The sequence below is a fragment of the Nilaparvata lugens genome, chromosome 4 (assembly GCF_014356525.2).
Source record: "Nilaparvata lugens isolate BPH chromosome 4, ASM1435652v1, whole genome shotgun sequence".
Taxonomy (NCBI): domain Eukaryota; kingdom Metazoa; phylum Arthropoda; class Insecta; order Hemiptera; family Delphacidae; genus Nilaparvata; species Nilaparvata lugens.
The window spans coordinates 66,087,528-66,101,168 of NC_052507.1; the positions used below are offsets into that span (position 1 = coordinate 66,087,528).

At 32.6% G+C, this 13,641-nt stretch overlaps 1 protein-coding gene across 2 annotated transcripts in view; it reads right to left on the reverse strand.

The window, feature by feature from the left end:
- LOC111049715 (trithorax group protein osa) overlaps nt 1-13,641 on the reverse strand; it is a 25,365-nt gene continuing 11,724 nt past the window's right edge. For both annotated transcript variants that reach the window (XM_039426243.1, XM_039426244.1), the window contains exons 7-13: nt 13,243-13,408; nt 12,089-12,335; nt 10,748-10,839; nt 9,683-9,785; nt 8,443-8,646; nt 6,531-6,616; nt 1-5,394 (exon numbers count right to left, since the gene is read on the reverse strand). In XM_039426243.1, coding sequence (XP_039282177.1) covers nt 5,259-5,394; nt 6,531-6,616; nt 8,443-8,646; nt 9,683-9,785; nt 10,748-10,839; nt 12,089-12,335; nt 13,243-13,408 — 1,034 coding nt within the window. In that variant the 3' untranslated portion in view covers nt 1-5,258. The remainder of the gene's footprint in view (nt 5,395-6,530; nt 6,617-8,442; nt 8,647-9,682; nt 9,786-10,747; nt 10,840-12,088; nt 12,336-13,242; nt 13,409-13,641) is intronic.

The following is a 13,641-nucleotide window of genomic DNA, read 5'->3' on the forward strand; positions in this document are numbered from 1 at the left end:
TACTTTTGTCTATAAATATTTATTTTTTAAAACTGTTCAAATCTTACAATGAAAATAATTTTAACAACACAACAAAAATTGTATATGAGTGAGAACTAGCACTCAGCAAGGAATAAAATAATTGAGTATTACGAATGAAAGCGATTTTTTGAACTAGTTTGCTTGGGATTGATCATTAAATTATCACAGTAGTCTGTTATTGGGTTCGACTGGACTTATGCAATGTTTCAATAAAATTGAGTTTTTGTTTTTAAAATTTTCAAGTAACAAAATAAAATCACAACTTACTTTTAGAATAGTTCAAAACGAAGTGTTACATAATTATTCGTGAATTACAGATTCGTTATGGATATTTGAAGAAATTTAAACTCTCAAAATTTAAAGGCAATAATTTACAACAGACACATTGAGTATTTTTTGAATAAGTAAACAATTTATGTAAAACAACAAATATTTGATTTTTTGAGAGAGGAGCAGCAATCTCAAGAAGAAACTACAACCTCGACTGGCTAATATGATGCCTAAAAACTTTAGTTTTTGAGGACTAACACACATCGCAAAATAAATATTTCAATTTTTCCCAACGTTATATGTAATCTTTGACAAATAGTTATTTCGTCCACAAAGTTACACCATTTTTCAACTAATGATAATTGTTGAAAAATTTACATGTTCCCGTTATAAAGAAATACCAATTTGGAGTTAAAAATGGAGAATGACCTCGAGTGTATTTCCATTTAAGAAATCATTATCGACAGTGAATTTTTTGTTAATAAATTGAGGTAGGCCTATCAACTTGTTACATTAAATCGAATAATAAGATAAAAAATAGTTTGGAAAATGTCAAGGTAAAAGTGATAGTACCCTATAATAAAGGGTATATATTATATGGTACCTTTAGTACGTACATACAGGTGGAGCGATTAGCTACGAACTACCAAAGTAACATAGGAAGAGAAACTGGTTCAACAAAAGATTTACTGAATAATTATGAATTATTAAACAGTAGTGTACTACTGTTAAATTTCAATATGAATTCATGAACGAGCGTAAAATTGAACACCAAACTAAAAATATCACATTGAATCAAGAAAATGGGAAATATCTTTTTTTTAAATTACATACTACTATGAATAAACACCCAACTAGAGAACAAAATTAAATTTCAAATAAATTGGTTACTCAATTTACAAAATGTACAACCTTTTTTCAAATCTCACGATGTAGGATTGATGAGCATTTGATTTCTAGAGAAAAAACCTTGACAACAGAATACAGTAACTACTCCAATCTAATAGTTGATACAGTCTTTAGTATTAACACTAACAATTTAAAGTGCAAACTGAAAACTACAACTAGAAATTCTTAGATACAGAAATAATGCTTTCAAGTTTTCAAAACATTGACATGTTTTTGAATCAGAACAATGGAATTATCCTTGATATTAAAAGCAAAAGAACTCCCAAGAGTTTGACTTTATGAGTTTACTGATTGTGATGTATAATTTACTTCATACAGTTCAATCTCAGAATATGCAAGATAAACATACTTATCTGAAGAGAACTATTGAAACAACTAAGACTAATTGACCCTTAGAAATATTTTAAGATCCGAAAGTGACCATCATTTTGAAGAGCGATTAACCCCAAGCCTATTAAATACTATTCAAACACATAATGGAACATTCAATTTTCAAATTTGAAGTTAATTACTTCTAAAGTACGACACAACATGGACATAATTATTGTATTTAAACGGATATAATGTTCAAGTATTATTAAATAATTTCTGGATATAAGACACAGTTAAAACCTTGCAAAACACACACACAGCGCAATATAAGTTTGGTGAAAAATAGTACATTGAATAGATAGCCCAATATTGTTTTCTAACATACATATAATCTACATAGCTCTATTTTCCGTCAAAAATTATAACCTTAAAACTAATCTAACATCTAGACTACATTTATCACAAACGCATTAGTTATTTTGAAAGTCGCAAATTTGGTCACATTCAAATCCTATAATATTTCATTTAAAATATAATAGCAGTTAGTGTTAAAATAAGTAAGTTCTAGAATAATAACTATAACATTCACCAAAGAACTTGAAAACAGAAGATATAAATTCAACTCAAAGTATAAGTTTTTTTTTTAATTTTCTTAAAGAATGTTGCGGATATAATAGTTTCAAAGCCCTAAAAATTTATTTTATATAATTTTTATTCAGCTCAACATATAAGTTTAGATTCCTATTAACTTGGACAATAATTGCTGTATACTGAAACTGAATATATTGTTAAAGAAGATTGAATATAATAAACATTGTATCAATATTGATATTATGTATTACCATGGGTGTCAACATGAATCGAACTTTTACATAATAAATATCTCTACCCGTAATTTGTGCTAATTGGAGACGATTTTACAGGATAAATTACTGTGAATTTAAAATATGAATAAATATTATATAAAATCTGAGTATACGAATAAGTGTTTCTACATAGGAATAATTAGAATTGCAATTGTAATAAAACGATGTGAAGTAAAATGAGGTACAGCCAGTAATAATACACTGTTGATTTCGTGGAATATAAAAACGTATCAATTCAATGAACTGATGCTATCCATTTCATATAATTAATATTAAGAAGGAGAAATCTCAAAAGATAATTCACTTCAATAAATAATCAACACAACATTGGAAGATAATAAATACATTTTTGAAAAGTGGGCCTATGGCGAAAATATGGTTTCTATAATTAGTAATTAGTAGAGCAAATCAAAATATTCTTGTCAAAATATTGAGAACGGAAATTTCATATGCGCTAGCAAAATGAGTCCATTTTCGAAAAAATGTGCAAAATGAGCACAAGATTATGAAAATTTTTGTTTAGTTTTTTTGAAAATGTGACAGGAATCGTTAATTATAACTAAAATGACCCAATAATATAGAGCTAGTAGAGTTTTGTTCACCAAGTCGGTAATCTAATACCTATATTTGAGATCTATGGATATTTTACTCTGACAGACAAACGGAGGAAAAATCAATTGAAAAAATATCATTGGTAACTCTTGTTTCAAGAAATAAAATAATAGAAAATTGACAAATATAAAGAAATATAATATCTTCAGCAGAGTAGTTGACAGCAGTACACATAAAATAAAAATCATTTAATAGCTGTTTTCAAAAGTAATATTTGTTGAATATCAAGAGCATTAAAAAAATTGCCCACTACATCGAACAATAAATCAAAAAAAATGACAAAGAACTATGCATTGAATTTGAAGGTTTATTACGCAGAGCTCTGGGCTTGGAAAATTTAAATCAATATTCAAAACGTACAACAAGCTCCTTAAAAAATATTTATAACAATACGGTATAATATCTGTAACAAAACTTATAATTGCATCAATTATTTATCACCGTCCATAATAATTGAATATTTTTGTGATGTATAGCTTACAATTGCGATATAATATAATAAAATCAGCATAAGCAGTTTTTAAATAAATTACATTTCAGTTAGTTATAATAACATTGTGATAAATTGTGGAATGTTTTTTCAACTAGTATACAAATGATTAGTTAATGATCCGGGTGAATAAAGACTACTAGAACGAGTATCGAAAAACAAACAGTCTACAATTTAACAAATATCAAAACCAAGTTGTCGAAATATTTTTTGATTTATAAGTTTTTGATCCACCGATTATATCTTGAGTTGACGGTGAGTAGTAAATATTCACTCTGGTGAACAAATATGAAACAACTGAACCAAAAAATAGAACATTTAACCTAAAAGAAAACAGAGCAATATTTTAAAATTGTAAAAGAAAAAATACTTCAAATAAATGCTAAATTAATAGATTGTATTATTTCACGTTCTTCATTTTCCCCAACGCTTATTTAACAAAGGATGTGCAGGTGATGGGAGGGGTGTTCAAATATTTATAAGAACCTAAAGATTAAGGTGTGTCCGAACAATCAAAATTATTTTTAGTACAGGTAATATAGGATGACCTCTTTTTTAAAAAATCAACGTATTTTTATTGTTTCTTATTTGAATACTTTCTGATAAAACTAATTTAGTTAGTGTACTCATCAAAGTTATTTTTGCTGTTCTCACAGTCTAATTAGCATTTTACTATCTTGATATGCTAGTTCAACTGGCAAAGCTGAGGTAAGGCGAACTTTTCATTACAGTTACATAATTCAATTATGAAACCAAATTAGATGTATTTTCAGGATTTAATTGACTTGCAATTATTTTCGTCAAATTAATGTCTAATTCCTTATGATTTCACTTCAATTCTCTCGTTCAATTGTTTAGCTAATTGCAATAGAAAGCAAGTGTTTTTATTCACCCGGAACAATATATTTGCATACTTTTGAGTAGCATGACACTTGAGTAGGCCTATACAGAAAGATAGCTGTCCCAAGTTGAAATAAAGCGAAAAACTAATAACGAGGTTTAAGAGCATTGCGCTACATTTAACTGACACCGGTAAAGGCACCTTTGAATTTATTCTCACTTTCTATAGACTATAACATCAACAATATAAAATTGCACGAAACAGAACTACTGTACCAGCCAGTAGTCCGAGTCTTACATATTTGCTGCAAGTATTACACATAGCACGAGACATTAAACACTTCTTCCGAAGCAAATTAAAATGCTTATTTAAAAACAAATAGAATGGAAATAGTTTAGCTAATAAAATGAAATAGAACAAAACATTCATAGCTTCAAGTATTAAGATTGATTAGAAGAACAGCAACTGGATACACGTTGCACGATATATGATGCATGATACACGTTGCATGATACACGTTGCAGCAGCAGCACTCTAATTGTTTAATATAGAACAAGGCAAACGAGAAAAATGCAGTGAAATGTGATTATATAAAATATGCAGCTACAAGTTATTAATTACTATAATCATTGTAACACTCGAATGAGTTATTTGGCAACAGCATGGTGTAAGAGCATCGAAACAGTTCAATACAGTTGCGACCTAATATTGTACTCAACATCAAGGAATCCAATTGAGAATATTGCTATACGAATATCAAAGTAGGTAGATTTGTATCACCTCACGCATCTCCTCACGTGTACAATCTACGGTAAATTCACTTACTGGTTCTGAAGCGAGAAAAATGTTCCTGCAACATTTGGCGAATCAAATTTTGCAGAAGCATTTTTATGCGCTCTTATCTTGCTGGGGGAAAAGATACGGGCTTGTCGTGGGGTCAAGTGCCGGACGTGGGGGTCACGTCCTTATTGAGGTTGGTTTCTATGTCGACTCGACAGATGGGACACCTCTTGTTCGAAGAGAGCCACTGGTCTACACACTCCACGTGGAACAGGTGCATGCACGGCAGCCGTCTGCAAAACGCAAATCAATAAATAAATTTCATCTCTTACAAACACAATCAATGATTTTTTCAAGAGAAAACAATAAGGTGAACAAAAATGTTTCAATATTGAATCAAAATATAATGATGTTTTAATATTAATCATCAATTGTCTCGATTATCATCGACAATACTCGAACCAAACATAATAACTAGTAGTTCGGAGAACAGTAGAGCTCGCTACAATCACTAACATCACTACTCAAACACGCCCGCCTATTCACACACAAACACACACGAATTGGATTTAGAGTATGATGATATATGCAATACGATCGGTGGAGGACGCTGAGAAATAGAAGTTCTTTACACTTTTGAGCTGGAATACACGGTTGAAGAGATAAAAAATATTAAACTTGAAATGTGGGACTTTGAAAAAGTTATCGAATTATAAAAAATTCAAAATTTTCAACATATGATGTATGAAATAAGACCGCCTTGGAACGCTGGAAAATAAAAATATATTACACTTTTGAGCTAGGATGCACGGTTAAAGAGATAAAAAATCTCAAACTTGAAATTTGAAGCGCTGAGAAGAATGAGCCCAATTTGAACCTGATCCGATAAAGTATTGAAAAGTAAGGTTGATTTTTAGGGTAAAATTTCCGAATAAAGAGCCGCCATTTTCAAACGGGAATTAATTAAAAATGTTTAAATATATAAGTTTCTGCGCCTTGTTTCAATTTACTTGCATTTGCATACCAAATTTTATCCAAATCGGTGAATGTATACGACTGTAACTGCGGTACAAACAAACAGACAAACGCGGATTGACACGCTTCGCTCATTCAATGAGTATCAATGTATCATTTTAATTTGTGGGTTTAACCTTATTTGAAGTTACAATAGAACAATCCATAGTGCATAATTAAAATATTTTGTGTAGAAATTCAACATGGATTACAGGAAACTTTGGCCTAAACGTTTGAATGTCTAAACTGGATTATTTTATTACCAAATCTGATTACCAGAAACTTGGCACTACATTGTCAATTTTTACCAAAAGAAGTTTAATAAACTTTTGAAATGCCAGATTGAATTATAGCACAACTCAGATTGATTGTTGAAGATTTCCAAATGATTTGTGGATTGAAAAAGTGATCTTACCTAACGTCTTCCGAATCTTCAAACTCTGATAGGCAAATGGTGCATTTCTCGGTTGTATCTTCTAGTTCGTCCATCGCTCGCTTCACCTAATAACATAGTAATAGAAATAAGGAATGCTTTTCATGGCAAAAGAGAATTCTCGTGCATTTCTAGCTAGTTCATAACATTTATCCATAACAAACTGAATTCTTCGATTCGTACAGAATACTTAATGGCAAAAGCAAAGCTTGAGGAAAATGAGTAATATTGATAATTTCGACCGAATCGGTAACTTTTCAATAACACATTAAAATAAGCTGCTGCCAACAGCGTCGGTACTGAACAACTTCTCAGATATAAACATTAATTAGATAAACATTATATTATATGCAGCTTCAATATAATAAAGATTGACCGAACGCCATTAGGCCTACCATTCAAGTGCTCAATATGCTGTATAACAAATCCTAACTAAAAACGCCTCATCACATATTCACCAACAAAATAAATTATTTTTGTACAATATTTCTTTTTTCAATTACGTAAAAACAACTAGATTTCAAAGAAGCAATATGGTCCTGAAAATTCATTGAAAAAGTTAACCAAACTAGCTGTAAACTTTGATGGACATTTTCTCAGTTTTTAAGAAAGTGTATAAATATGGCGTTCTTTCTTAGCTCGCCAGTAATGGAGATTCATGTCCATATAAGGCCTATTTTATAAAAAATTGCATTTGATGATAATAATTATTTCATAAGAATGGTGAATGATCTCCCTTCTGAAAGTTATTCAGACCGAAAATTCAAATAGTTCAAGTTTATTTATTCATTTCACTAAAATACATATTTTTATGCCTGGTTGCAGAGTCCTCACATAAAGTTAAAAACAGGCAGTTAACTTATTTACGAAGCCATAATTCCACTTTCCGTTGCACAGATGTCAAAGTGAACTATAGCTCACATAAAACTAAAAACGCCCGATTTGACACATGATTTCGTTGCACAGTCGTCAGAAGGAGCTTATTTATGTCTTCAATCGCTAAAAACGGTCATTTAAGTTATGGGCTTGATGTCGTGCTGTTAAAATCCACTATCTACTCCCGACAAATGCATTTTAGAGGTTATGATAGCTTGTTTTGAAAATTGCTAACGAAAAACTATCTTTGTATAACCTAAGTAAATAATATGAGTTAATTATCTTTACCGAGTATAACATACTAATAAGAATTTACTAACTAGTAAATATTTATAAGAATTTATCTTCTAACGAGTATTTTGACTACCCAGAACTCATATTATTTATTGTAGCCTCATTACTTGTAGGTGCTCAACCAGTATAATAGAATTGTTATAATTATAATTAAATTATAATAATTATGTCCTAAATGATTATTAAAAGCCAATGATTATAATAATAATCAACTTATGTTGGATGAAATTTCTGTCGAATTTTAGAATAATTTATTGTCAAAGCGGTAAGTTGGAATTTTCCGTGTTTCTCCACTTTAAAAGTTGTTTATAACCTCCAAATCGCTAAATATGGTGAGAACTGAGAAATCTCGCCAAAAGCCAAGAGTCGCCATGTTGTTTATCAATTTTATGTGAGGTCTTTTAGGTCAGTTCACAGTGATGTCTATTGAAACTTTGCCCGATGCCAAGACATTGGTTGGATAGAAGCATGTACGGAAAAAAGTGAATAGAGCTGCAGTGTGACTTATGAGTGATGCTGATTCGAGATATAGCTGAATGGGCTTCGGCAAACGACTGAACAACCATTTATGTCAGCGATTTTAATCTATGTCTCACATAGCTATGTTTATGTAACGACTCTGCAACCAGGCAATAGAGAGTTAAAAATATTTCAAATACTTTCCAATAGATATTGAGAGAGCCTCTTTTACTAGTGTAGAAATGTGAACTGTCTGAGAGCTTACCCTTTTGTACTTGTGTGGGAATGTGAAGCGTTCTATGGTGTCCTGACTGGCGCCGCGGTTGAGGCAGGCGAGCCGCCGCTGTTCGACGACACGCATGTAGTCCTCCAGCCGGTAGGACATGTGTCGCGTCAGCAAAGGGAATGGCATCAGGTCCACCGGCAGCACAGGCGGGAACACCAGCTCTTGCGGTCGCGAAGTACCACTCTGTCAACAAACAACATTCAACAATAACTATCAAAAACAATCAAACTGTTGCAATTAAATAACAAATAAAATTATCAACTAGTTCGTAAGACGTGAGAGCGAGATTTAACACTCTGTCAATACAATTCAAACAATCATTAATAATCAAAAACTGCTGGAAAATTGTGTTACTTTTACAAAACCTGGTAAATGATCAGCTCAATTTCTATTGGATATTACCATCTGACCAATTATAATGTACAGTAAGTAAACACCACACCAATAAAGTAAACCAATGAAATTTTAACTAATGAAATAAGTGGGTAGTAGTACTTATTAGATATTATTGTGAGTTGAATTGAATAGCTGCCTTTATTTAAAACCTAGGAGGGCGAAGTTAGGGCGCAGCCCTATTATTAGACTGTAGTGAATAATACATCGCAGAGTTTAAATAAACATTAATTGAGAGGAAATACTTCGAATATTCAATAAAAATCTCATTTTGACAAGAATTGAATCAAACCAAGAAATTTTAAGGTTTGTACTTGAGTTGATGTTTACTTTTCACAGATAGCACAATGTAAGAAGAAAATTTCAAAAAAAATGTTCAAATAGCAACAAGATGAAGACATTTTAGCATAATGTTTGTACAGTAAGGTTTTCAATTCAAATGTTGCAATATTATTGATATGCGTGATGCATAGTCTTTCTAGCTGTTTTCTCAGGGGTAGATCAGCTCTTGATGCATCTCACTGGTCACATTAGTAACATTTTTATATTTCATTCAAGAATATGTAACCGAAACCGCAAATAGGTATTCTCCAAGCGATGATAAGAGGTCGATAGTGCATTCGCATGATAGTTCAACTTTATATAAAATGGTGCTTTCTCAAAATACTAGTGGAAAGTTAGTAGAGAATTCATATCAAATTGTGACTGAGAATCAAGTATTGAGAAAACCTTTATAATTCAAGTAAAATTTAAGTTAAGATTGAAGGTGAGATAGTTGCATCACCTTTTTAACGATTGATTTGTTATACAAGTGATTGATACTCACACTAACAACTGAAGGCCCTATACTGATATGAAGGTGATGCATTTGATGACCAGGTCGGTGATAACGGTGAACATAATGGTGAACGTGTTGATGTGTTCCTTCTCTGTAACACAAATTACACATTCATTTTAAAAAAATATCGTACTGGAAATGACTCCTTATAAAGATATGATTTTAGTTTATCTGTAGTTTAATAGTGATAATGATGTAACAATCTAAATTAGTGGTTTTGAAAATATCAAGTCGATTTTAATTCATTATCTGCTGATAATTTGGGATCTTATAATAATTTGACACCATATATCTTTCCCAGTCGATTACAGTATTGAATTGAATGGCCACGAAGTTAGAACGCAGCCGGCCCTCTTACACTTGACCCTCTTAGGCCTACAGTAGGTAGGTTATTACAGTCCAGTAATAACTGGACTCCTCAGGGTAGATCATCTCCTTAGTTACATAAGCCAATTAAGAAGGAATATTTATCAACCGAAAAGGACATCGTTCAAATAAAATAGACTGGAATCATTATATAGAATGAAGCTAGAATATTATAATTCATGAACGTGAATTATTATGTGTATAAATACGCCTCAGAAGGTGAGACGAAGAAACATCGTTTAGGTACTCGTTTATTTGCAATGAATGATAGTCGATTCATCGAAATGAGTCAACAATAATATAAAGTTTGATGTCGCATATTAGCTTCTAATTGCTCGACTAATAAATATAACAGTTCACAATGCTCAACCTGCAACGAAGTTCCCCAACTTTTAATACCTTATTGTAAAGCATTTTCAACTTATACAAGCGTGATTTAGTGAACCAATTACAGCGATTCAAGTAGATAGCTAGTTTACCAACTACTATTAGTTGCTTAGCTGGACACGATTGGGAAAATTGTTCATTAATACGACCATTTTGACAATCATATTTCAGTTGTATTATCCAGTACCCTTTTATATGTATTTTATTAGTGCATTACACGTTTAATGATAGTATTCTAAAATCAACAAATTACTAGAATGTGTTGTAAATTGCCAAAGAATCGGGTGCTGATGATCTTACCCAGGAATTCCACTTTGTACAACAATTTCAGTCTGCACCGTTGGATGATGAGGCGTAGGCGGCGGAGGGACAGCCATCGACTCAACCTCCATCTTTAAAACAAGTTGAAAAAAAATTAGTGATTGATACACAAGCCACACACAAAAACGAACAAGTCAGGTAAATTCGCATCAATTACATAAATGCCCTCAATTGAAAACTGGTCAAAGTTTGTGTTTCTTCTGTGGTTTCAAATTTTCTCAAATAACTCAATATTATACAGTTTCAAGTAGTAATTGAGTGGAATAGTTCTAACTTAATTCTTTTATCAATTTAAGCCATCCAAATTAAAATTTATAGTTTCCATGTCTATCTTGAACCAAAATTGTATAGGAATTATACGTGAAAAACTAACATTATCTTGGAATGTGTCATCTAAATTTTGAAGAAAAATAGCACAAGGATTGCCTTATTATTTCATCTACCAATGTTATTACATCAGCGAAATTTGTATTGTTAAGTAAATATATGAATAAGTAAATATTCAGAAAAGAATAGATTAATTGACCATGTTTCTACTTGTATAATATTGGATTTTTATTGGAGATACTGAACCAGTACTGAAAAAATACTAGAGGAAGTCAATATGGAGTTTTAACGCTCCATATTCAACGCCTCACGATGTTTTTCTTTTGTTTTATTCACTTTGTATTCATTGATTATTCATGATTTTGCTAGCAACTATTGATGGTTTATCATACTTAATTATATTTTGTTTTGATTTCTTGTTGTTGTTGACACAGTTGTCACACATATATTTATGTAAATGTTTTTCAAGTATTGGAAATAAAATTTGAATTTCACAAAGTAGAAATATTTTTTTATGTTGACTGTTATTAAAAACTAGTCTCAGAGACTAGTTTTCATTTCACATTAATTTTCATTTCACCATAAATCTCACACTATGAGAAGATTATTGTAATGAATAACTAATTTAGTGGATATTTGTTTATTAAATTTTCAAAATCTCAATATAATCATTGTTTATGAAAAATTTGGTGGCTATGATAGTAGTTGATTCAATATTCAATAGTTCAGCCAACTACTGAACTAGACTGACGTAAACGGTTCCAATGGACGACCATATTCGGCCGAATTAACGGCCGAAGGGATCGGTTTAATACGGTTCCAGTGGACGGTTACCCATAGAAAGAAAAAACAGGCGCTAGCCCAAAACTTCTCAAATAGCACAAACAGTTATTGCTTCCCAACGTTGGTTTCTGGGCAACCAAACCATACTGGAAGATTGTTTATGAATACACCCTAGAATTGAAATAAATACTCGGATGTTTGATAACTGACCATAACAGTGGGTGGGTGGAGGCCAGGCGGCGGGTGGACCTCGGGCCGACTGTAGACAGTGGGCTGCTGAGGGGTGGGCAGGGGCGGCTGTGGGTGGGGGTGTGGCGGGGGTGGAGGTTGTGGTGCACCGCGGTGGTGGGGGGCGAAGGGCACCGGACACCAGTCGGGCCACGGGGGCCCTGTTTGGCCGTAGCCGCCACCGCCACTTGCCGGCGTGTCCACAAACACTTCGCGAGGTCGAACACCGCTGCAACACACCACAAAACATTCTAAATTATACTAATTCAATAATACAAAAATATACAATTGAATACATGCAAGTGATATAACAACAAAATAAATGTCTTCAACCATAACTTCAAATGTATTCTAGTCTAATAACCATATGTACATTACGCGTCCCGTAGCTTTGCCTCCATGACTTTGCAACGGCATATAGGCATGGTATAGTTCGCGGGGTAATATTCACGGCTTTGCAAAAACATCAGCCTTCAGAGACCCTAGATGGGAAGCTTCCTGAGCATCCTTGAAGGAAGCTCCCTACACACAGAGATTCTTCATGAATGAGAGAGTTGAAACGTATCACCAACAATGAAAATAGCATGTTAAACAGATGCCAGCTAATAGGCTTCCACTGAAAATTTTCCGGACCCGGACTGTAAACTGTGTTGTGCTAAAAGGACGTAACTCGCAAAAGCTTATTGTGTATCTTTTCGGATGCAACACGTTGCTTTAGAGAAGATACAAAAGAGCATCTGTTCTATATTTGTCTCCACAAATGTAAAAGTAAATGTTTACTTTTGAACGCGCAGTAGGCACTCAGGTTTTACTTGCCGACTGAGCCAACAAATAATATCTTGCAAAAAGCTCATGTGGGCATCATCCGCATTAAAAAAATTATTTTGTTCTATTATAAGCAAATTAATTGATTCGAATGTATTGTAAAGTACAGTACTGTGACATTTTGCAAAATGTAGCTGTATTCTTGTATATTTTGGCAAGTAAACTGAATTTGAACAAGCTTGATAGTTACATTATGCTGAGGAAAATTATTATTGATACCTTATTGTTTTCAGAATTTCCAACTTTACTGCATTTCGTCTATTTGTTTTGTTTATTTCAATGTTTTTGGAGTATTTCGTCGAGTGACTTACCCGTTGTGAAGATGCCGACGCTGCATTTCCTGAGTGCGTTGCTGCGATTGCCAGAGCCGATGGTGCACTGGGTAGAGCTGAGGGGGGGACGGAAAGTAGCCGGGGAATCCCGCATGCGCGGGGGGTGGTTGGGGGGCCGCTGGCACAAACACCGTCGTTCCACCATCTAAAATCACAAATCACACACATTTCATTATAATTTTGATTCAATTATCAAGTTTTTTATTCTTATTTTGGCTAATATGAAATTATTAAAATATTTATCAAATATTTACATGTACCTATTATTAAATATCTATCCAAAATTCAAATATTACCATCTGAAATCACAAACCACATACATTTATTATAGGTCCTACCTCAGAACATCCCTAAATTAAATAAGTTGTAGTAATTGTC